This window comes from Melopsittacus undulatus, chromosome 7, assembly GCF_012275295.1.
Source record: "Melopsittacus undulatus isolate bMelUnd1 chromosome 7, bMelUnd1.mat.Z, whole genome shotgun sequence".
Taxonomy (NCBI): domain Eukaryota; kingdom Metazoa; phylum Chordata; class Aves; order Psittaciformes; family Psittaculidae; genus Melopsittacus; species Melopsittacus undulatus.
The window spans coordinates 19,259,758-19,284,987 of NC_047533.1; the positions used below are offsets into that span (position 1 = coordinate 19,259,758).

The 25,230-nt window shown below is 38.2% G+C and overlaps 1 protein-coding gene across 1 annotated transcript in view; it reads right to left on the reverse strand.

Moving 5' to 3' along the window:
• Positions 1–3,761: 3,761 nt before the first annotated feature.
• Positions 3,762–25,230, reverse strand: part of SEL1L3 (SEL1L family member 3) — a 37,299-nt gene continuing 15,830 nt past the window's right edge. The window contains exons 10-24 of the mRNA XM_013127413.3: positions 24,693–24,904; positions 22,355–22,534; positions 20,997–21,116; positions 20,059–20,199; positions 18,932–18,994; positions 16,549–16,725; positions 14,822–14,949; positions 14,097–14,180; positions 11,980–12,070; positions 11,800–11,884; positions 9,818–9,927; positions 8,404–8,531; positions 6,524–6,626; positions 6,357–6,429; positions 3,762–5,042 (exon numbers count right to left, since the gene is read on the reverse strand). Coding sequence (XP_012982867.2) covers positions 4,876–5,042; positions 6,357–6,429; positions 6,524–6,626; positions 8,404–8,531; positions 9,818–9,927; positions 11,800–11,884; positions 11,980–12,070; positions 14,097–14,180; positions 14,822–14,949; positions 16,549–16,725; positions 18,932–18,994; positions 20,059–20,199; positions 20,997–21,116; positions 22,355–22,534; positions 24,693–24,904 — 1,862 coding nt within the window. The 3' untranslated portion in view covers positions 3,762–4,875. The remainder of the gene's footprint in view (positions 5,043–6,356; positions 6,430–6,523; positions 6,627–8,403; positions 8,532–9,817; positions 9,928–11,799; positions 11,885–11,979; positions 12,071–14,096; positions 14,181–14,821; positions 14,950–16,548; positions 16,726–18,931; positions 18,995–20,058; positions 20,200–20,996; positions 21,117–22,354; positions 22,535–24,692; positions 24,905–25,230) is intronic.

The window sequence follows — 25,230 nt, forward strand, 5'->3', positions numbered from 1 at the left end:
GATAAACTTGCTGGTGAAATTGAAGAGACTAATCTGACAGTAGTTGCTTGGAGGTGGAATGGAGGCTCAGAGCCTGTAAGAGAGGTCAGTAGTCTCAGCTCATCTGCACAGTTAATCTAAACAAGGTCTGAAGGATATGCTTGAGCACTGGGTGGTTACCTCAGCTCCTGGTAGAATCCTCTTATACAACAGCTGGGCACCATTTGGGGGTACCATTTTACACACCAGGGCTGGTCCAAACAAGTAGTACATGAGGCAACCAGATTCCCAGGAAAAAAACTACTCCCAGTCAGGTAGCAGAGCCTGGTCTTCATTAATTTATTAATACAAACCCAGCCAGGGAGAGTTGCTTCTAACTTGCACAAAGACACTCGTTGTGTAAATCCATGACTCAGGCCAGGCCATTAATGAGCAGATAGAAAATGCTGTGCATGTATCTCTGTTTCTGCTTTGGCAGGCTGTCATAAACCAGTGCTAGGCTTTGCTAATAGACTTGTGCTTTCTCCTGTTCACCTGACAGCACTGATAAGAGCAAATAGCAACACTGAGTGTTAGGAGCTATCTAGAAGGCTAATGAGTGATTAAGGAGAGGTCAATGTGGACAAACGAAGGAGAACAACAGGAACTGGAAAATGTGAACCGGGAAGGGAAGCAAGGTCAAGGAATACGTTAGCAGAGAGGAAAGGTCACCAAACATAGAGTTATAAACAAACCTGTTGCAGCCAGTTTTCTTCTAAGGGATCATTAGGATGCCCAAAGGTGGATGGATATCTCGTAGCACCTACGAAACAACCCAAGTTCCTTAAGCCAACAGGCACATAGCCCTGGTGCAATTTAAGTTCAGAACCTCAGTGCTTCACGATATCTAATCTGCTTCAAGTGGTTGGGGGTTCCGTTTGGGGCATTTTGGTGGGTTTTGTTGTTTGCTTGGACGTTGCTGGTGCTTTTCTGCACACACATCTAATACTTGCTGTAACTTAAGCATATACTGCAATTATGCAAGTGATGTTTTAATTTCCATTTTGGTTACTCATTACTCCCTACCTTTTCAGGTTTTGATGCTAATTTATCTGTACACAACAGCTGTAACAGAGGTGCTTTCTCTTTAGGCATAGACTCACTGTTTACTTTTACTGTAAATAAATTATTTGGCTGTCTGGCATTGGAATCAGGTGTTTCCATAAACACCCAAGCTGTGATGCATTTCCAGTACATCTATATCCCAGTAGTTGCTTTATCTTCATTTATAACGTTCTGTTGGTTATTCAGGAATTACTCCCGTCACCTAGAGCTCAGAAGACAGAGTAGGAAATTGCCCCATGCCCAGGCTCCCCTTGTCCTTCCTTACACTTGGCCTTCTTTTTTAAAAAAATCCAGCTCTTTCATTCAACTCTGTTCTCTTTGTACATCCCAGTCTTTTAATGCACTTGGTGCATTTATGGGAGGGAGGAGAGGGTGTGTGGGTGGAATTCCTCAGCCAAAGCTTATTTGGCTTGTTTCTTACCTTTGTGCTTCATTTCATCTAGGATAAGGGTCAACAGTCAACCAGTGTTAAATGTCAGAGTCCATTAGTCAATTGGGATAGCTTACACAGACAAGAATCTGCTATAAAACAAATCTCTTCACAGATAATCCATGTTTCGCACATGCTTTTAAAGACCATCTATCCTTTCCTAGTAGCTCAAGTGGGAATACAGAAGTCCCAACAGAGGGTATACTTATATTAGTCAGGACTAATTTCCATATATTTGTTCCTTTATCACTGAATAGAATTCCTATTGCAAGGCACTAATATACAACTTTAACCACGCACTCATGCCGGTATATTGGGATGTAGAGTTCATCACTATATGGACTGGAAAGCAGCACTGGACAGTAGTCACAGAGTCACCCATGTAAGGATGCCCGTGTTCTGGTCTGTCCTGCTGTTACCCTCCTATGTAATTCAAAGCTGAACAAACTTTTTGGCATAGCTGCAAATTCTGCAAAACTGGTTTGAATCGCCTACTGCGTAACTGAGGTGTCCTTGTCCACAGCAGAAGGTTGGAAGTAGATGATCTTGAGGTCCTTTCCAACTCTAAATGATTCTAATTTTAGGTAATTGGGTGCCTATTGTGTAAACAACCACTCAGAAATTCTTTGCTGTCTCTATTTGCTGAAGGAGAAAGAGAAAAATGGCCATCACTTACACTACCTTAAGCAGAGCCTGTGTTGTTCAGACAGCTGGGCTTCTATGAAATGTGTATGAACAAGCAGCATTTCAGCTTTCTACTTGTGATTTATTATTTCCCCAGTTCTGTCCTGAGCCCTCAGCATGGGCTGCAGAAACTATGAGCTTCAGTGGCCTTGTTTCAATTTACAAAGATAACTACTGATAATCTTCCCCTCTTTCCCCCCTGCCATATTGTCCCCTTCTTATTCTCCTTCCTTGTGGATGTAGCAGAATTATGTAGCTGCTTTGTTTAATTAACCATCCTCTTTCTGGGAACTGTTTGATTCTCTAAGCTGTCAAATAATAGCCCCCTAGATAAGAAGTGAAGGATAATAATGTAACTATTATTACTTCAGCCTTAAGTATTGCCATTTTATTGTGAAGAGTTGCTTATCTTAACATACTTCAAGTATACTTTGGGAGAACTTCTGATGTAATAGATAACAATAAGCAAAGACCTAACTATTAACTGCTGGCATCAAGAAATGCATTGCAGCTTCAGCAACTGTCTTCTGAAATACAGATGTGAAATCATATTTCTGGCAAACCTCCTCAAATTAGTTAATTACCAAAGTTGAGAATGTGGGCTTACTTTGGAGAGGAAAATGCAGTCAGCCTGACTGTTAACACTTAACTCTGACCCATATGTGCTCAGCCTAAAACCACTGTTGCTTCAGGATTTCAACACATGGCTTGTAATCATACCACCACTGATTGATAAGCTCCCATGGGATTAATATTTCACTAGAAGCTTCAATTTTGCTACCTATATACAACATATGTAGTAAAATACATCTTGCACATGTAGCTTACTACAAGCAATATTTGTGATATGAATGTCCAAATAGTCTTTTTGTGACCATCTAACTGCCAGCATCATGCTGATGCTGTGACAGTTGTCTATTTGCCTGCAAAGCCTATACTTGACTTTCTTCAAAGCATCTGGGCTCACCATCTAAACCTGCATGCTTTCATACAAATGCACAGCTGTCCTTAATCAGGTAAGTATGAAATATACATTTGTGTTAAGGAATTTTGAATCAAGTTTAGCTGCACAAGATTTTGCAACTCAGACTCAAAAATGATGGTGAGCCATTTGCAGCAGATATCAAAAGCACAGCATATAATCTCTGAAAGTCAACAACAGTTTAGTATGTACAAGTGAAACTCTTTTGTAACACTTCCAAATAATTGGTTATAAATGAAAAGCACACACCTGAATTTCTACTTTTCTGGAAGTAAAACATACGTTGATGTGTGTATATGCATATATGTGTATGTGTGTATATGCATATATATCTCTTGTGCTGCTTGGAGGTTTTTTCCTTTTAACCCATTCCTTTCTTATTGAAAACTCCTATGTCTTGCTTGAAAACCAACAAAAACTCTTCCAGGTCTGTAAGAATGCTGTATTCTTCAAAAAAGCAAGAGTTAATTGTCCCATTTGAAGTCAAGAAAACAGACACCTAAATACTGTTCTTGAGAATCTGCCATAAAAAGATGCTATCTTATCTGAGAGGTGCTTCAAAAAAATCCTCCACATACAAGCTGAATTAGAAAAATATTTTTATTTACAAGAGTAAATAATGTAGTGCAAGAAGAGTGGATTTAACCCTCAATAATGCATAGATTGGTGGCAATTTATAACCTGTGATCTACATCATCTTACAGAGGTGCAGGCATACCTGCTTTAAAGGTCAGGCCTTTCCTACAGCCATTTAATAGACAATTTTAAATGAGACAGAAGGCATTTGCACTCTGTACTTGTTACCTATATATCCCATCTAAACTTTACCAAATAAACTGTCACTTAAATAGGTGTTTTTAAGAGTTACTGCAGAACATGAAATAAATCCTTACCAATGTTATCGATGGAAGAATCCAAAAATAGTTTACTCACTTTGTGAGGTGGCACCTGTTCACACTTAAATATTCTTCTATTTATTCATTAGGGAAGTTACTTTGTCTGATCAGTGGCTCTTGGCAGGGCCAGAAAGTGTTCTGTTGACCAGGGAACTGCTGAAACTCGTGAAACTTTGCCTAAGGTTTAGCCAGCAAAACTCCTGTGTTATGATGATATTGCAAATCTCCCTGGTGTTTTTCTTTCAAAAGAAAACATTATTTCCCATCTAAGAGTTGAGATGGAATATAAAATGCCAAAATCTGAATTGTTATCACTGCATGTACCAAAGCCTTGGCTGGTGTGCCATGGCACTTGGAAAGTGTTGGTGGCCAGGTTTCACTTTTATGTGATTTTTGCACTTTCAACTTACAAAAATCTTTAAGTTCACTAGTATACACTTAAAAAAGCCAATTTCATAAGATATTGGATATGCGAGTAAAAATTCATCATCAAAACTGGTAGGAAGTTTGCTCATTCTTCGATTAGGCAAAGACTTTGCAAGCTTTCTTCAAGTCCTCCAATGAAATACAGTATGATCATGTACTGGGGACAGAAATAATTGCATTATCTGTTTGGAGTGTTAAATTATAGGGATGGTTTTCCTCTATAGTGGAGAAATCATATCAGTGAATTTCCCCACAATTTTAACTGTTGGACTGCATTATTACCACCACTAATAGGGTTGGTTGCCAGTTTTTAGATTTGTAGTTGTTCATATCCCATCTTCGCAATGGGACACCAACCTTAAGAAAACTACACTTCAGTTCATAACAAGAGGGTTCTGAGGGTTTGACTCCTGCTGTGCTAAATCATTTGAAAACGTAGATTCATCTTGCTGTATGAGTCTGGTAGCATCCTCATTGCTACTCCCTGAGGAAGAAAGTTCATCTAACGATGGTTCTGCTCTTGCTCCAGGAGAATTATGGGCTTTGGAAAAACAGTAAAAGAAATTATTAAAACAGACCCCACTGCATCTAGGAAGTATATTTATAAATATTTAAATGTGCATATAAAAATCACATATAAGGATAATACGCAATGGTTAGGAAATATTGAAGGAAAAATAACTGTAACTTTATACTTTGTATATATGTAGTATGATTCCCAACTGCTATAAATTATAGCTGGTAAGAAATAAAGCAGGGTTTCATAATTAGTGTATTATTCACAGCTACATATCTTATGTGCTACCTAGGAAATACAGAATTCAAATAATCGTTTTACATTTAATATTTTTTTGTTTTGGGAGTTATTTTAAATGCTATTTCCTACAGGTGTAGGTTGTCAATGTGGAAAGTAACTTTTTCTGTATTTTATTACAGAAGTATGTCAGAAAGTAGTATTTTCTGAATAACCATAAACTGTCTACCAGACCTAAGAAAATACATTTAGTTGAAGAAATTATTTCCATAACTGGAAATACTCTTTTCACAACAACCCCATCAAGGTCCTGTCTTGCAATCTGAAGTGAAACACTTTGTTGAAGCTGGTAGTGCTTTTTAAATGATGACTCATTATTTTTGTATGGGATGGTAGAGGTTTTTCCCCATTTCATGAGCAACGTAGTTTTGTTCCTGATATCTCTCCTTCAATATGGTAAAAAAAAAAAATTGGAGTTTTTTAATAGACTGAAGCCTGGTATTTGGCTTTCTGTCCCTTAATATTCTTTGTCTCATCAGAAAAAAACAGCATACAGAAAACTTTCTATTTTAGGACAGGAGGAGTCTGCAAGAGCTGACTGAATTTATTTAGTGATTCTGTTACTGATCTGAAGAGGCTGAACTGCCTCCTCCTAAGTTACTCCAATTTATCAGCTCTCTGTACCTCACTTTTTCCTTCTACCTTGTATCTGAATGGATAGAGATTATATGAAATAGGGAACACAGTCTCATTGCATATTTCAGAGACCATACATGAAATCAGTCTTGTAATTATGCTAATGATACCACATGATGGGACATGGGAAATAATCTCTTATTTACAGTCACAGTCTCTTGCAGTTAATGCTTTTATTAAGTCTCCTTTACCAAGGGACATTCTCCAGAAAGCAACAGCTTTAAACCTATGTCTCGCCTCATCCACTCCTTTTCAATAATCAAAAGATGATTTGTGTGTCAAAAGTTGCTGTTCAGAGGTACCTCTACCAAATCTAGTACACCTTTTATTTTAAAGATTTTACTGAAATACAAAGATAACTCCTCTTCCTTCAGTTTTACTATGACATAAACTTCAAATACTTACCAGATAAAGACTGAAAATACTGCACTGCAAATGCAACCAGAATTGATAAAAGAAAGGTTCCCATGAAGTAGATCTGTGACAGTAAGATTAAAAACATAATTACAGCAGTGCAAAACCAAGGTACTGCTCCAACTGAACTCTGCATGTACCAAAGGAGCAATACATACCAGAGTAGATTGCAAAATATTGTTCCAGAAAACTCTCATGTAAAAATAAAGCAATGCTAATGAGCACGGACTAATTGATTCTTGGTTACTATTATTCCAGCACCTACAAGAAGAAGATTGAAACAGTTAGTCCCTTACAATGGCACTAGTCGTCTGGGAATCCTCAGTGGGTTTGCATCAAACCTCAGTAACCCAGGAAAACAAGCAGATATTATCATCACTATCTCACAGATGGTGAAGTAAAAATTCATAGATACACCAGATGAACCTCATTGAGCACAGAATACCTTATCCTAGGAGTGTATTTTTTATTTTCTTGTTAGTCTACAATGGGTCTAAGCATCTAGGCTACCCTTGTCAAGCATCCACAGTACAAAACTGTACCAAAGACATTTGCTTCTAACTAATATGAGTCAACAGCAGTAGGACTTAATTTAGGATTAGTTGTACAAAATTTAGTTGCTTATGCAGGATCGTGGTGTCTAAACCCCCTTTAGAGACAATGAAGTGCTACACAATGCAGTCAGAGCTAAAAGAGCACTTTAGGTGACCATCTACAAGGTGTCTGTTGTGAGGTGAGCTGAGTGAGCAGCTTTCTCAGTTCTATCAGTTATGACTTTGCCTACTAAGGGTGTTCAGACAGCTAAATCACAGGCACCTATTTTAAACTACAATTGAATCTTTTCAATCAAGCTGAGGAGGCAGGGGTGAGGTGTGCATATAGATACATAATTTTTTCATATAAAAATTGTATATAAAATACATATCAAATTTATATATTTTAAAGTAAAATTCTGTGTTATATATTCTTTTATATATATATTTTTTTTTAAAAAGTATGTGCCCTTCTGGACAAAAGTGTATGAGGATAGGAAAGGCTCGTAGCACTGTCCACTCTGGAATTACTCTCACTGCAAAGCAGATCGATTCAGTCCAAGTAAAGGCAGAACTGAGGCTCAAGTTTACAATCCCAGATAGGCCAGCTGGTCCAGAAGCCCTAATTATCAGACTAGTAATTTCATGTGGAGTGGAGGTCATTTAGGGTACAAGTTCAGGCTAACTGCAGTGAAGAACAATTTCAGTGGGTTGGTGGGGAATCAACAAATGACATTTTGATGCTGATATCCTCTCCACTTTTTTTCTGATCACACAACATTTTGTAGCAAAACAGAAGGTAACCACTTATGTCCGGTTCACAGCCTCACCTTCAGCTTCTCCTTCTTTAAATATTTGAGAGGCAATTTCACAAATCCACCAAGTATTGTGTAAGTGTCCCATTCCCACTTTTTTTCCAACACATGCTGCTCTACCCAGGTAAATAAAACCTAATATAAGTTCTGTACAAGAGGTATCTAGGTGATGTGTGCACGAACAGTGCTGGCATGTGTAGTTCAGGCAGCAGAATGGGAACCCTCTTCCCTATCTAATATTCTGTGCCACATCATCTGTGCAGGCTGGAATGTCTTTGCAGAATAAATATGAAGGACTGCTGTTATCCCAGTTACGTATTTGTAAGATCTGTATTAAATTATGCTCTATTTAGCATTACAAGATTGTTTTGGACTGTATACAAACTGTCAGTGCTTAACTAAGGAACTTAAATATATATATAATATTATATATTAAATACATTGGAAAAGACCTCCTGGATCATTAAATCCAGTCCCTGCTATTTCAGGTAATCACATATAATCCAGTCTCTTTAACAGGCATAATCTGAAATATTTTGGTAATTTAAACATTTCAAGCATGTTGACCTTAACCTGCCTTAAATCATACAAGTGAACAAAGTTAATAATTACAGGAGTTGCTGCTCTCCATAGTAAATGCTACTCACATGGAAAACCAGAAGATGCTGATTAAAGGGAAAAAAGACTCACCTGTAATAAAGTTCCTGAAGAAGTGACACACTACTAGAATGCAATGTCCGATCAATTTCCAAGTGATCCAGAATGTAAGAAGGTATGGAGTTGCCCTCTTCTATGACCAGGGCCAAATTAAAGAAACCCTAACAATAAAAAAATCATACACACTTCTTAACCATTAGTTTTTTTGTATATATACTTAAGACCTACTGTAAGCATCAAGTATCTAAATAATTGTAACTGTCTTCTATAAACTCATTCCGTCTAATGTGATCTTCACTGAGTAATTATGAAAGCCTTCTCTCCTAACCATAACCCAGGTAAATACTGAAAATGCAAAATAATTAGCATTCATTTGTTGTGACACTGTTTTCTTAGAAGTCATCTGGAAAATGATCTGAGCTTTCTTATTTTAATTATTCTTTAAACACAGCCACCATATCAAACTCTAATCTTTTATCTACTAGGGAAATACAGACTGAAAGTAGAAAAGGATTCCTATTTCATTCCTGTTCACCTAGCTCTATAGATCAACAGCAATCTCAATAGTGAAATTGAGAGCAGAAATTTTCTCCAGACAATCTAAGTCCTTAATCTTGCAGTTTTGCTTGCTTGGACAAGTCTTAGGCACCTCTATGTCTCTTAGAACCATGAAGGTGAGTACATGAGAAGGATTACAAAATTCCCCATCACTTTAGTTTTCATACTTTAAAAGTTCAGGCACCTCTTCTTTACTTTACTAGTTTAACAGTAATGTTTTGTGCTAGTATCCTCAAAACAGAACCCAGCTATGCTACCTCTAATAAATTAACATACAAGATACTATCTGAGGACATCTTCATAGGGACAGTGAGAACAGAATATTGCACCCAGGACACTTCAGGAAGATCTGAGGGCAGGAAATTCAGAGTTGAAACAATGCGTGTGTTTGGCAACATGCTATGGGGGTATCTTTGAACTATAAAGCTTTTTAAGATGAAGCTTTTATTGGTGGAGCAAACAAAATTCACCCTAGGATTCATACAGTATACCAAGGGAAAGAGGCCAGTCTTCTTGTTTGCATCCTAAAATAGCTGATGATAGGACTGCAACGTAACTCAGCAGTCTATTAATTGTTCCTCTTTGCAGCAGCAAAAATACCAAGGTCACAACAGAATCAATTGTGCCAAGGTAAGACAGGCCTCAACTGAGCAATTACCTTCTACCTTTCAAACCAGCCAAATTCTGTGACTGTCCATATATGGTAGGTTTACTTTCTGTTATCATGAAACAGCAATTACTGACTCACATAGTATTCTGAAACAGTAATAACTTATTCTAGCAGGCTTCTTCAGTGCAGATGTAGCCAAGCAGAATAAGCAGTTTCAGATAAATCCTCTATTGTTCTAAACTCTGATGTAGTATAAGGACATTATGACTGCAGACCCACCTGTGAATCTCCTTCTAGTGCAGCTTGTGCATACATCCGCATTGAGAGCTCGAGATCTTTAGACTGGTTCTGGTAACCGTAGTAGTAGAAATCACCCATCTTCAAATAAGCTGTCGAAGAAACCAGCAGCAGATCATTGAGAGTAGTTGTGAAATAAGATTAACCAACTATTAATGTGATGGAGAAGGTAATAGTAATTCTAGTCTTTCTGTCTAGTAGTCTCTGTGGCTAGTTCACATCAGCCTGCCCACTGAAAATATTTATTCCTGGATAAAACTTCTCACGAGTTCTCTTAAATGAATGAATGATATTGTTATTTTCACAAAACCTGAGACTTAGAGACTTTATACTACATTTCTTCTTCACTTGCTGAATCTGTCTTTGGGAAACCTGTAGCCTTATTATTCAGGTTAGCCCTACTAACTTGATGAGACTTAAAAACATGCTGCCTTGAGTGTTTGTTCTGTACCTGTCACTGTAGTGGCTAAACCCATCCCCAAAGTTATGGAACTTTGCTAATGATAATTCGGTTAGTTTCAAACCCAGCCTAACTCAGGACAACAGTAGGTATAGAATTATCCTGGTCTAGAAGGAAGCACTGCCCAGCAAATATTTTGTAAATATCTTTCTGTGATTTTGTACAGTAACTGATGCTCCAACAGGGTGGACATTGAGCCAGACAAGAGAAAGCATGACATTGCACTAATCTAGGCTGAAGGGTTTAAAATGATCCCCCATGATCATAGGGATGCTTATCTGATCTAAGCATTCCCCAAATTGCTTGAAACATTTTTATACCTTGCCTTGTGTATTTAGAAATCCCACTTGATTTTACAGTGGACTATAGCAGAGCTCTTCCAGGAAGCAAGTTGGTCACTGACCCAGCAGCAGAGGCAGAATGGAAGGCCATGAACACTGTAGTGAATCATCAAGAAGAGAGCTCCTCTCCACCATACCAACAACTGCATCATTTCAGCCCTGGCCTGGAGGGCTGCACTGATAAAGTGGGCCTGGAAATGAATTCTGCCAGGGTTAGACTCTATCCCAGGCCCTGCACTGGGGATCTGATCCTCTGCTACTGCAGAGAGGAGTCACAGATAAAATTCCCTTTATGTTACTCATGTGAGGAAGAGATAAAGTAATAAAATTCTACCCTTGTTGAACCCAGCAAGTGTTTGAATCAGTCTCATCCCATGAGTCTGAATCTGAACTTCAGAAGCTCCTCTACTATTGTACCATTGGATTTGCCAAAGGGTCAGCCAAAGTGCACCTTGCCGAGGCATCTACAAACTCCTCATGAAAGCTAATAGGGTTTGCCAGCTCTTGTTGTTTCAGGCTGTATCAATGTGATATTCAGCCTCTGCATTGCTGCGTACTTAAATTAGCAGTCTGAATTATTTTTTACACTCTATTTTTCATGTGCTTTTTTACAAAACACTTAAACCTTCTTTTTTTTTTTTTTAAAACCAGGGAATCCTTCAGTTCCCCAAAACAAGCTGTGCCAATGCTGATAAACTCTGTACCTTCACAGAAAAACTCACAATAAATTAGATAAGGGGTACTTTAGCCTTCATTAGTTTCTCATGACTCAATTATTATATGGAAGTATATTTGCTTTTGGATTTTGCCTTTGATAAACTAAACAGCATGAGCTTGTAAAGTCTACCTTTTTTTTTTTTTCTTAAACCTTGAGTCAATTGCTCAGGCTCCTCACTATCCAGCCCATTCTCAGGGCTTGGCTTTTTATTACGTCATTTTATTCATATTTTATCAACTTTATGCCATATAAAGGAAACTCTCAGAAAACCTATGTGGAAACCCAACACTTTTTTTCCCTGATATTCCTATCAAAACCCTAAAAAGGAAATGTATGATAAGTAGAGATTACTCTTTCCTTAACTTGCTCATTCACACAGAAATGATAACAAGCAAACAAACAAAAAAGGTAAAATTAAAATTCAGAAAAAAATCCTTATACATACCAAATGATGGTGCATTGACTTGAGAAACAGACAAATTGTAGTATCTCCAAACACAATCAGTTGATAGGTATTTCCTTGCTAGGTCCTGGAAAGAAAGTAATTGATCCATTCATATCACAGATAAGAGATTAGAATCACATTATCATTGAGTTCCTTTTAGTTGTGAAGACATTTACTTACTGGTCTTTCTTCACAGATGTGTGCTAAATTGGACTGTGACACTTCAATCCCAGTTTCAGCTGCTAAAATATAATGCAGCAAAGCTTCATGCCTAACGTTAGATAAAATAAATTAGTGAAAAACTTAACGAAAATATTTTTAGTTAAAGTTAAATAACCCCCACTAAATAAATTTATAAGCATCACCTAAGAGCAAAATTTTGGTAGAAAGTTTCAAAGCAAGAAGCTGACAAGCCCATGCAACAGCTACACCTACTGGCAATGCTTGGTGTAACAAACCATGCTGGATCTCAAGGATTTGCAGGTTTCTCTCTTGCATTGACGCTAGATTGGCTCCAGTGGGCATTTACTCTAAGTGCAAGATTGATGATAAAATGGAATTGATATCAGAGGTCAATTACCTATTTAAATATTTCAGATAAAATATTCTTAAAAGACTCTTACCTCCTCTACTAAAAAAAATACATAATTAACTTAGATGCGTAAGTTATATGTAAGTTATAAGTGATGTCAATCACGCACCCAACTACTTTTGTATTCTTTTCCCTTTTCTTTCTATGACGATATAGCAAGTAATAAAAGCTAATTTTGCGTTTGCAGTATAGCAATTCATTATTGCAGTACAGTGGTACACCACTGTTCATGTGTGCTCCAGAGGAGAGCATCTCTTTAACATTCTGTCCTGTATCTACTCGGTATTATGAAGACTAAACATCCAAAATTAAGAGGAAGTCTTTAAGATTACAAGATGAGAAAAAAAAGAACCCAAGCCACTTGGTGAACTTTTCTCCTACTAAAACTTCCTATTAAAGGGTCATGCTTCAAGTGATTCTTTCCACAAACTGGAAGCAAATACAGTTAAATACACATTTGACTTCACGAGTAGGTGCTTAAGCAAAGAAATTTCAAATGAAATTGCAAAAGCAGCTACTCTTACAGAATTACAGGCAGCTGGGAAGTCAGTTCTTCTGATCCCTAAGTCTCAAAGGGCAATTCAGAAAAATTTCTACATTTAAGGCCTTTAAATCATCCACTGAGAATCAAACCACCATGACTAACAGGTGTGTAGAACACATGGCTGCTGACACCAACAACCCAGGAATACATCATTTGGTCTGCTTGGCAGTGTAACAATTTACATGCATGCAAGATATATGAAGAAATCTTCAGGACCAATGTTTTCAACATGAACATACTCCTATAACAAGGGATGACTAGGACCAGTATCTGTAAGTACCCGTACACTCCTGATCACTGGCATCTCAAGTGAAACTCCAGTGTATTTTTCCTCCTAACTGCAGGGACCAGACTTTCTGGGATCTTAATGCCCTGTCACATGCACAGAACTTTAATGGGACTGTATGCGGTACATCAGAACATGCTACAAAAATATTAAAAGAGAGCTGTTCACTGTTAAAAAGTGACATCAAGTCTCAGTTACTCCAGAACAATCCACCGACAGTTTCTTGTAGACCTCCTAAGCTTGAAGCACTAATTCAGTACTAGCAGGGGAAGGCTGCAGGACTAAACAAGTCGTTGTCTTAATCATGTAGGACAGTCTGATGCCTGCATATACAGTATCTGATACTCATGCCTACAGGTCATTGCAAAAATGGAGCATTAACCTGGAAGCTATTTTGAAACCTCTTTGTTGGCTCGCTGGATATTGCAGCCTCCTACTATACAGAGAAGATAGTATTAACCATGTGCAAAAAAACAACAAACACAATCCAGCAGCCTGAGTATTCATCACATGGTGTTAGACAGAAGAGAGAAAGCAAAATATGTTTTTTGGAACAGAGGGAATGTTAAAAGCAAAAGGTGCTCCTCTGGCTAATTCAGTGCACATTACATGCTACAGTGCTATGGGATAAAAATCACAGGCAGCAGATAGACTATTTCCCTCTACAAACTCCCTCTTTTTCACTTGATTCTGAAAGAACTGTTGAATGATGCTTTGGGTCACTCATCCTTCCTTTTATGTTAATGAATGTTTTGCTGCTGATTTCAGTGGTGCTGCTATTGTGCTTTTCTTTGAGGTAATGGCCCAATGTCAATTATTTTATCATGCTATAAAGTGAAAATAGAAAATGAACTTGAAGAGAACAGCAAACATACCATGAAAGTTCCAGATAAGCATTGAGAGCTTTTCTGATGACATGACCTAAGTAGCCATTCTTCTCTGCAATGTGTTTTGCCCAGCTATAGAAAAGAACAAACAACAAAAAATGAACAGCTGTGCTCCAGTAATATTAGTCCAACTCACACTGACTCAGTGAACACAAAAGGATATAGGATCACCTTCTGACTTCTTCCACAAGACAAACTATGGGATTTCATGATAATTGCTCCATCAATCTTGCAACTGCTGACTGAATTGAGAACATTTTGTTCATTCATCTCTATGAGGATACCAGAGACATCCTATGGGTTTTTTCCTTGGCAATATTAAATTTTATTTTTTTCTTTAGAAAACAAACCTAAGTCAGTAAGTGCTATAACTAATTACCTGCCTTTTTCCTGTTGCAAAATGCCAGTTCTACCACATCATTAGCCTGGTATTTCTTGAAAATCAAATAAGCACAGCTTTGTTAGATACAACCTCTCACAGTTGTTCTGATAAAAGATAGTACTGGAAGAACTCAGCATTTCTCAAAATCTGCTGGTGATTTAAGTAATACACATATTCATGTGGATCAAACTTTACTGCCGAAGAGCCTTTTGTCGAGGGAGTAAGCATCATGGAGTACAAGATATTTAGACTATGGATTTAAAAATCATCAATAACCAAAATAATCCCACCAGAAATATATTCTCATTTATCAAATGGCTTAATTCCTTACATTACAGCTTTTTCTGGATCTCTAGGAAAGTCTTCCATATTTCCTGTGATATAATACAGAGAGCATCGTAAAGTCCCTTCTATATGTCCTCCTTGGGCAGCTTTATAGAAATAGTGTGCAGCAACTGTCTGTGAAGAAACAATACACTATTAGCAACTCTGCATTATTAATGTTTATTGAGTTTCATTTCCTGGGACTCATTTAATGAAATTAATTACAAGAGGCAACTGGCTAATGAGGGCAAGCCAGTTTAACTACTTTTAACAGATGAAATAAACCCTTTTTTTCCAGCTTTTTAACAGCTGAGGCTCAAGAATGTTTTTAAAATCATAAATCCTGGTAATATACAGAATATCAAATAGAAAAGTGTCTACATGCGTTAACTAACACCTGGCAGCATACGAGTCTTGTGTGCACTGACAAGAGTAAAATTAGCTATTCACTAGTGGGGAGGTTAATAAAGGATCCTGGAGAACAGGACCTCATGCCTAAGTGAAAGCTGGGGGGCAGCAGCAATGCTCAGTATGACCAGCAGTGCACACAGCGCTCAAGCCTCTGAAACTGGTTCATAGAAGACAACACAAGCTGAGTAGGCAGGAACAGAGCTGCAGATGTGGGTGGGCTATATGACTCTCCATGTTTTACCCTCACAAACAGTAATCTGTAATATAAGCCAAAGCAGCACACAGCCTTAAATAATTTATTTCAGGAAACTTTTAACAATCGATATACGTGTTTTTTTGTGAGTAAGCATGGACTTCAGAGTATCCATCACAGCCATAACAATGTACTTCTCCTTTCTTATGGCTTTGGTGAATAAAGAAACCCGGCCACTTTTAGGTGTACGCTTACAATCAGCCAACTCTGAAATGGGTATTTTTGTCCTTGGGGAAGGAAAATGTGTTTGCCAAATGCACACACTGGCAAGCACTGCTGCTGTTGGCAGGCAGCAGAAATGCTCAGTCTGGAGTATATCCAGATCTCAGAACTCACAGATCATACTGGAAACATCTTTTAATTCCAAGTACAAGGTCTACTTACATCTATTACAGCCTTCCTCACTATGTTTGTGCTGTTGGTTGTAAACTACCTAGTTAGTTAAAAGAAATACAACCTAAGTAGACCCTTATTAGAGGAAAATTAATTTTGCACATGTGAGTGAGAAAATTTAATAAATGGGCTGTGTCACAGAATGACAAACCAAAATACTGCAGTCTCCCAGGACAGTATTAAATAGTTACATCTTCAAGCCTGGCTTGAAGGACTTTCACTGCAGTTCTGAGGTTCACAGAAGCAATGCAAATGCAGCATAGCTGTTCACAAGTTCAGGAACAAGGTTCTGCTGCTTTCATCTATTGTGGAAAGCAACTTCTGCCTATACACTTTCCAGTCTAAAACTGAGAGAACACGAAAACATCATACAATGTGAGAGCACGCACTACCCTGGTCCTGTCACTGGAAAGAGGAAGGCAGAGACAGCCCACAGAATTAAACCTGTACCTGCTTTGTTTCTAAATTAAGGAACACAAACACACCCCTAAGTATGACCAAGATATTTGTGTAACATCTCTCTCTAAGCAATCTGACTCAATTCCCCAGTAACAACCTAGTTTGTGATAAAAGGTATCAAAATTCAACTCAGAGCAAACACAGCAGTCTTAAGAACAAAGCAAAAAATCCTAAACTGGGTCCTAACATGGTAATGGTACTACTGAATATTTACTTACTTGATTTCTACCAGGTACTCCAGGGTAAATTCCATCTAAATAAAGGACTCCAAGGTTGTATGATGCATCTGGATTTCCCAATTCTTCAGCAACTAACCAGTGTTCAGCTGCTTTTCTGTAGTCTCTTTTAAAATTGTGGTAATACCATCCCAATCCATTCACTGCCTGGGGCAAACCCTTAGAGGAGAAGAGCAGTCTCAGGTCATATATTTGATTCTGCTTTGGGTCATTTTGCAATTCCAACCTGCTGCTCAACTTTGGGTGCTCTTGTGACCTTGCCTAAATTCTAGATGCCTGGATGCACAAGGATCCAGCCAGTTACGCGCATCTGGGATTAAGAGATACAAAGGTTCACTGGCTTTTTTTCACTTTATTCTTCCTTGTGGCCTCATGCTAAGAGCAAGGAACACGACTCCAGTGTTCCAGTGTTGTCTTGTTCTACAGAGTCTCAGCTGTGTCTGTAGTCAGATTTGTACTTGCTGGCAAGAAAAAATCGTGAACTTTTAATCTGTTTTCTCTACAAAACCAAACCAGGACATCCGTTCTTGTGAACTCCTAGAATCCTGCTGACAGGACTAGCAATCAAAACCCCCTGCTTTTAAACTAGACTATTTCCATGAAAACGACTAGGAAGCAATGAACACAGAACTTTGTGATGCTGTTTTCAAAATGTATTTGAACAACACCATCCAGGTCTGCTTAAGAGAGTCCTACATGCTATCACTAAGTTGCATCTTTGCATCAATAGCTATAGATCAAGATGAGAAAGCCTTCCTGGGACAGATTTTATTTTGGTTGCAATGAGTCACCGTCTCCTGCATAAACTGGTGGGTCACATGGTGGCTGCAAGTCTGCCAGCAGTTCAAATTACTCTCTACCAATAAACACAAACATGCTGTTTACTCCTATTTTATAATGTATGTTTAATAACAACCAAGAACCAGAACAGTGACATAAGGTAAAAACTACATAAAAAAATCTCAGTGCACAAATGTGAGTTACTTGCTTGCTACTGCTGGCTTCTATGCTAGTCTTCTTACGTAATCTCTATAGAAAGAATTGCATACTAGTGGCACTTACAAAGACCTTGTGGAAAATTACTCCTTTCAGGTTTTAAACTGCGTTACTAACTTACCCATTAAAAAATGCAAAAGCAGTTAAACTTTTCAATAATTATGATGTTATTTTTGTATAGAAAATTTGCACCAGAGCATAAAAACATAAGTTACTGGGTTCAAGCAGAGTAATGAAATTGTTTTCTCTAGGATGCTTCCTGGAATCTGTTCCTCAGATCCTGAGGCAAGGGAATTTTGATCACGCTGTGAAAGCCAATCAATTTACTCAAGCTTTTTCCAAAGAGGCAGTAGAACAGGTAGTCCCTCCTGTTTCAAAGGAATGATAGAACAGGCACAGTTCTTTTCTGATGGTGGTCAGCAATGAAGCCCTATTGTCATTGTCAGTAATTTCACTAGTCCTGCTTCTAAGAGCTAGGAAGGTATTCAAGGTCTAGGCTCTCTTTTATTTTTATACTAAGGACCAGATCATGGCTTGGGTAATCAAGACTGTACTAGATCATTTAACAGATTGAGGCTCCTCTCCTCTGTGGTGCCCCTGCTATGGAAAAAACAGAATGCTTTGAGACATCCAGGTTTTCTCCCTGAAGTAGTGAAGAGCTGGTCAGGGAGAGCACATACAGTCTTTTTCCAGTCACCAGCATTCCCTGGAGGGGCTCTAACTCTAAGTAGAGAGAACTGGCCATATAGCCATAAACCACCACAACTCCAGGGTGGTTGGACAGGAAGCCACCATTCTCCTGCATTCAGCTCTTGTGCTGAAGGAATGCATAATCACTTAGTGCAGACTGTGGAAGTACAATCTAGACCTCAGTCTTCACTCCTTTTCATCCACTTTAAAACTTAAAGACACTGTAATTATAGCAAAGCCTGCTGGCATGGTTATTCAAAGACAGCAGTTCTCTCTACCTGGCTGTGGAGAGATCACCATGTCAAAATTTTAAGTCCTGGTAGGCACCCCGGTGAAAAACATGCCCAGCACAGTCTGGAAAAAAAATTCTTAGGAACATGAGGCAAAACCATACTCCTGGATCAACTATTCACTCTGTAAGTCACTTAACTATCATCAAATTCCAAAGATGTAAGTAGAGAGAATTTTTTTTCTTTCCATGGAGATTTTGGCTGATTTTGAGTGGTCTAGTCTGCCAGTTTGGGGAAACAAAGGCTTTCACCATTCATGGTGAAGACACTGGGAGAAACAACTAGTATTTACACACAGTTATGGCAATAGGCATTTTATATAGATCAGAGTTCATTATTATTAGCATCTGGTATAGAACTTTTACAATAAAATATTTATTACATTTTACCTTGGCTGCTGCCTTCTTCATTAATTCCAAAGCAAGTTTTGTATTTTTTTTCACACCTTGGCCCTATGAAATGGATATGTGAAACAATTTATAAATACAGAAAATTTACAGAAAATTACGAATACAGAGTACCAGCTAGCGAAAATTCACATATACACACTGAAACTGCTTTTTAAAATTGATACTGTTATTTACTATGTGTTATTCAGAATCTCAATGATTCAGTCCAGGAAAAAATATTTCACCAGTTGATCCAACTGATTTTTATGGGCAAATAACATCACAGATTTTTCACTTTCAGCAACTAAGGAAGAATAATTAGCATCCCAAGGGACACAGACTGTTCACAATTTGATAATGAGTAAGAGTTCTCATCTTTCCTGAAAAAGGATGACAGAGTGTCTCCAGAGGAAATACATAGGTGTCACATTGATGATACCCATAAAAATTATTTCAGACATGGAATTAATAGCTATGAGAGCTCAAAATTAACACAAGCAAAACTTAAGCAAGTATTTGGTACAGAACAGCCCTCTACAGCCAAAAGATTGAGATGAAGACCTAACAGTTCTTCACTAATATCTCTAACCTCCAGTACTGTTGAATGTGTTTTGGATGATGCTGCTTAGGTGATTCAACTCACCTCACTCAGGTGGAGTTAAGCCTGAGTTTAGCCTCTGCTGTCTACTGCTTCTAGCAGGGTACAACTAACTGCATGCAGAGACTATTTAATTCCTACTCAAAAAAACCCCAACAGAACAACCAAAAGTTCCAGAGGTCTAATAAAGGCCATTCTGAGAAAGGATCAAACTTTCACCTATATGTCTACCCCAAGGTCTATGCCAACTAGCAGGTTAGAATTTTTAGGTGACAAGCCATTAGGAAAACTTAGAATCCACAATTCAGGTGGTATTTTGATCCTGCATCTGGGTAGGAACAAAGTGATATAACTGCTTCAAACTTGCCATTTTTAAAAACGTTGTGCATATAGGATAAAAATCAATACTAGTTTCACAACCATTGATTTCCAGAGCAAATCTAAAAGCAGTGAATCACTGCAGATAACTTACAGACATCCACCTCATAGGAATGATATTTTTAAAGTGAGACTATGAAACATGACTTACCTTAAATAACACAATGGCATAATCATATATTAACACTGGATCTTCTGTTTCTATTGCACCCTTTGCATACCATTCTATTGCAGCTTCAGGATTCTTTGCCACTCCTTGTTGGCCCCAAAAAAGCATCTGAGCCAATCGTTGCTAGAAGAAAACAACAGAAACTTTTATATTATAAATGCTAGTATAGAATTGTAGGATCAGACTTCTAAAATTCATTTAAGCCTGCAAATGTGTGAAGAAACTAGGTATACATCCTCAACAGTTTGAAAACAACTGGTTATCAGGAATATTCAGAGGGCTTCCCAGTGGTGAAATGTACTGATAATAAATCTACATCAAAGTTATTTTTTACAGCTGTCAGTACCATGGAAGTCTGGCTTGATTTAAGCAGAGAGGTAAGTGACAGAGGCAGACTTGATGTATGCATTGGCTCGGTATTACAACATATTGCTGCTGGTCTCAGATTAAGCAGCAATAACTACACCATGTCAAATACAAAGCCAGGGAAAACGATCAGAGAAGGAAGTTGTGAAATCTTGACAATTCCCTTTCGCTTTGCATCACTGGTGGTGAGGCACTTGAACAGGCTGCCAAAAGAAGTGGTAAATGCTCCATCCCTGGCAGTGTTCAAGGCCAGGCTGGACAGAGGCTTGGGTGACATGGTCTAGGGTGAAGTGTCTGCCCATGGCAGCGGAGTTGGAACTAGATGATCTTAAGGTCCTTTCCAACCCTAACTATTCTGTGATTGTTACAGCTTTTTGCATGGTCACTGGATATTATCAGAGAGAAACATGGGAAATAGTTTAAGCTCATAAAAAGAAGCAATTTGGGGTGGAAGGAGAAAACATCTTTCTGATCTCCTCTACAACTTTCCTACAGTATATATACTTACATGATGTGTGTATAAAACGAAGAAAGGGAAATGTATTACTTCATACCTGTGCAGCTGCGTTTCCTCTTGTTGCTTCATGTTTTAACCACATAAAGACATCACCATTTTCTTTTGTTTGAGCTTTTAGCAGTTCATCATCCATCAGCCTTATTGTTTCAACAAATGCCTGAAGAGCAGGTGAACAGAAAAAAAATGATTACACAATGAATTCACACATCTGCCTCTAAAAAAGATTACCTATTTCCTGTTTATCCCTGAAAATTTGAGATCAGTTCTGGGTTTTAAAATTCTCACCACCCCTCTACTGGCCAGTGCATTAAGACCCATCCTTTAATCCAGTGTAAAACCATTTACTGCTTTGTTACAGCACAAAACCTTGCAGTCCACTCTACAGTGGAAAGATATGCCAAAGCATCAACAACTGAGTCCCCTTTCCCCACACCTTTGTAGTTTTAAATGCACATATTAATGGAAAAGAAATGCTTTTAAGCCTTTTGAGACTTTTTAGTTTCTACAAAAATCTCTCTTTAAAGATAAAAAAGGAAGCTGTCAGAAAGCTTGATTAAGACCTACCCTACAGCACTCTTACCTAGGTGCTGTCTGCTGATTTTCAGTTCTTTAGTAAAAAAAATATCTCTGGTTTTGGTAAAGTTGTGTTGCCTCCTGTTTAGCATTCTAAAATCATTTTACTGTAACTTTATCTCATCAGCTGGCTATTTAACAGTTAAATCTTTCCACTAGATTATAGAAAAGTGTAAGTATGGAGAGGACAATTCCATGTTTTCCATGAACTTTCTGATGTTTGCCTAATGAAAGAGCAAATCAGTTGCTTAGTAAACACATCCAATTACATTAATAATTAAAAATCTGAGAGAGGAATTAGAGCCCAAGAACAAGACTTAGACTTTACTGAAAAACAGGCATGTGGGCAATTCTGAGGATTTGAGCCTAACTTTGATTTGTTTTCCCCCTTACTAAGAAACAGAGTAATCACAGAATTACAGAATCACAGAACCCCAAGGGTTGGAAGGGACCTCGAAAGATCATCTTGTCCAACCCCCCTGCAAGAGCAGGGTAACCTAGAGTACATCACACAGGAACTTGTCCAGGCGGGCCTTCAATATCTCCAACGTAGGAGACTCCACAACCTCCCTGGGCAACCTGTTCCAGTGCTCTGTCACTCTTACAATTTGGAGGATTTTGTAACACTCATAGAATCATAGAATGGTTTTGATTGGAAGGGACCTTTAAAAATCATTTAGTCCAACACCCCTGCCATGGGCAGGGACATCAATCAGATGAGGTAGTATTTGTAAATCAAGGCAAAAACATTCTGGCCATGTAACTAATAGACGAAGTCATTTGCACAGAAAATGAGCTCAGACACACTTTTAACTATTTTACCTGTTCCCCTTTTATAGTGTGTTGATCCAATGATGTCTTTATTGCAATATTACTGTAATAAGCATATGACAGCTCCAAATCAAGTGGATAGTTATTAATGCCTTGGTAATGTTTATAGCCAAGATTCATCACAGCAAGTCTCTCATTCCCCTGAGCACCAACCAAACTATACAGCAGTCCCTGGCAAAAATCAATAGACATAAACAAGAGTGAATTCAGTGCACATTTCACAAGTTCAGCACTTTGGTGGAGATTTACAGTGAACAGTGTTCATACCCGTAGTTGATAGATTAGCTATACAACGTAAACACAGTGTCGCACTTTAAGCCACTCGCTCACTCCCTCTCTTCTTCCCGCCCCGCTCCCAGAGGGATGGGGAGGAGAATCAAAAGAATGTAACTCCCATGGGTTGAGATAAGAGCAGTCCAGTAACTAAGGTATAACACAAACCACTGCTGCTACCACCAATAATAATAATGATAAGGGAAACAACAAGGGAAGAGAATACAACCGCTCACCACCCGCTGACCGATACCCAGCCCAACTGAGCAGTGATATACCCCTTCAGGTAACTGCCCCCAGTTTATATAGTGGGCACGATGTGCTGTAGTATTGAATACCCCTTTGGCTAGTTTGGGTCAGGTGTCCTGTCTCTGCTTCCTCCCAGCTTCCCCTCCTCCTTGGCAGAGCAAGAGACTCAGAAAGTCCTTGGTCAGACTAAACATTACTGAGCAACAACTAAAAACATCAGTGTTATCAGTGCTGCTCCCAAGCTGAAAGTCAAAAGCACAGCACTGCACAGGCTACTAAGAAGGAGAAAAATGACTGCTACTGCTGAACCCAGAACACACAGTTACATAATCAAGCACAGTCCTAAAGTAGTTAAAACATCTTCTACACATATAGAAAGATTTGACAGAAAAAATAGATTCTAAATACTTTAAGTATTGCACTTATTGTGCCACTGCTAAGTCTGCAGCAATTTTTAAAGCCACCTTATGGTAGTGTTAATTATACTCTGACACTTTCTATACTCAGCAGTACCTTAACTAGTCTCACTGATGTCAACCAGAGTTTTTGCACTGAATTCAGTGGAAACATATGGAAGTTAACAAACAACACTTGAAAATCTTACCCTAAGGATCTGACAGGAATAGAAGGATGGAACTTGTGGCTGACAAGGTTTCAGCACAAACCTCCCTTGAGATACTTGTTAATTAGCGCTAGACATAGTCTAGGTACCTGGCACATTTGCCAAAATAAGTTTCAGTGCTACTATTATTTTTCACCTGCACAGTAATAAAAACAGTGGTGTCCCATCTGTGCTGGGTATTATTTTCTACAATATCTGAAGATTCAATAATGGAATTACTTAGCCTCCAAAATTAGCACTAGATATAACCCATAATTAGGGTATAAACCAGGCTCCTGTCTAAGGTTTCTTGTGTTTGAGAAAATACTGAGCTTGGTCTCAGATTGGCCTCCCAGGGGTACTTCTGATTTAGTATCCTGTAACCAAATTAGGCAGATCTTCTATTCTTCATGAGCATTTTATATGATACCATTATATCACAATTAAATATCTATTGGCAGTTTCAGTGTAGCCTTCTTCCAGTGGTATATAAACACATTCTCTTTATTTGACCTTGCAATGGAATCACACGGAAACATTCTAGTTATTTCCAACCTGCCTAAAAGGTTGGGAGTTCACATGCTCTGCAGTCCATAAGCTGAAGCACAATCAGTTTTTCTCCAAAGAAAAGTGTTTTAACTTTGGTTACCTTTAATCATTTGACCATTATATATATATTTGACCATTATATATATATTTGATCACCAGTGCCACAGTTTTGCACACTGTAAAATGGGACTGCTTTCCTGACTCTGCAACCTTTGCACTTTAGGAGATTTGCCTGACATGAGACTATTTTCATACTCGTGTACAGGTATGGGTGACTCAAGTGTTATACCTCATCCTACCTCCTCAGTGACTGGGAAAAGCGATATATTCCATGCTTTTCACTTTACCACCATTTTTTAGGTCTTACTACAACATCGATTTCCTTGTTCTGCTTGATAAGGATTCTCTAATTCCTTATCTTATTCTCTTATTCCTTATCTGCTTGATAAGGATTCTCACCATCAGGACATCATAAAGACTTAACTGCCATTGGGCTATTTAGAAGTAGTGGTATTGGGGAATCCCGTCAACTGCAGCCTGGATCTGGAAGCCATTACACAACTTCTAATGCAACTGATCATAAATTCATCCCATTTCTAAATTGCTTTTAGAAGTAATTAATTTCACAGACATAACTAAACATATTAAATACACTACCTTTTTGTGATCCACAGACACACCAAGCCCTGTTTCAAATATAACTGCAAGGAAATAGGAAGCCTTATGGTATCCACAACAACTGGACTCCACCAAGAGAGGGACAAAGGAACCCATATTGCTCAGGCCATCAGTGGTGGACAGACCCTTTGAAACCTTCTCAAATATCCTTCGACCAACTTCTAGAACTGTATCACTTCCATCTTTTAACACTAAAAATAAAACATAGGACACACAGTTACCGCAAGAGTTAAAATCAGATACTGATTTCCCCTCCTTAATTTCTTGGGACTGAGGGAGATTCTGTTATTGCTTATGCTGAATGGTATTCTCAAAGCAGACAACCAAAATTCCTAGAGATACATGGTACTATTGAATAGTAAGAGTGAATAAGAGTCTAAAAGATCATCTCAAAGTAACCAACCACTAAAAAAGTAAGGATATCTCTATTTCCTTTTATATGCCATACTTCATTTGCAGCACAACATATAAGCCACATTACACTCCATTACTCAGCTGCTACCAAAAAAAATGTATA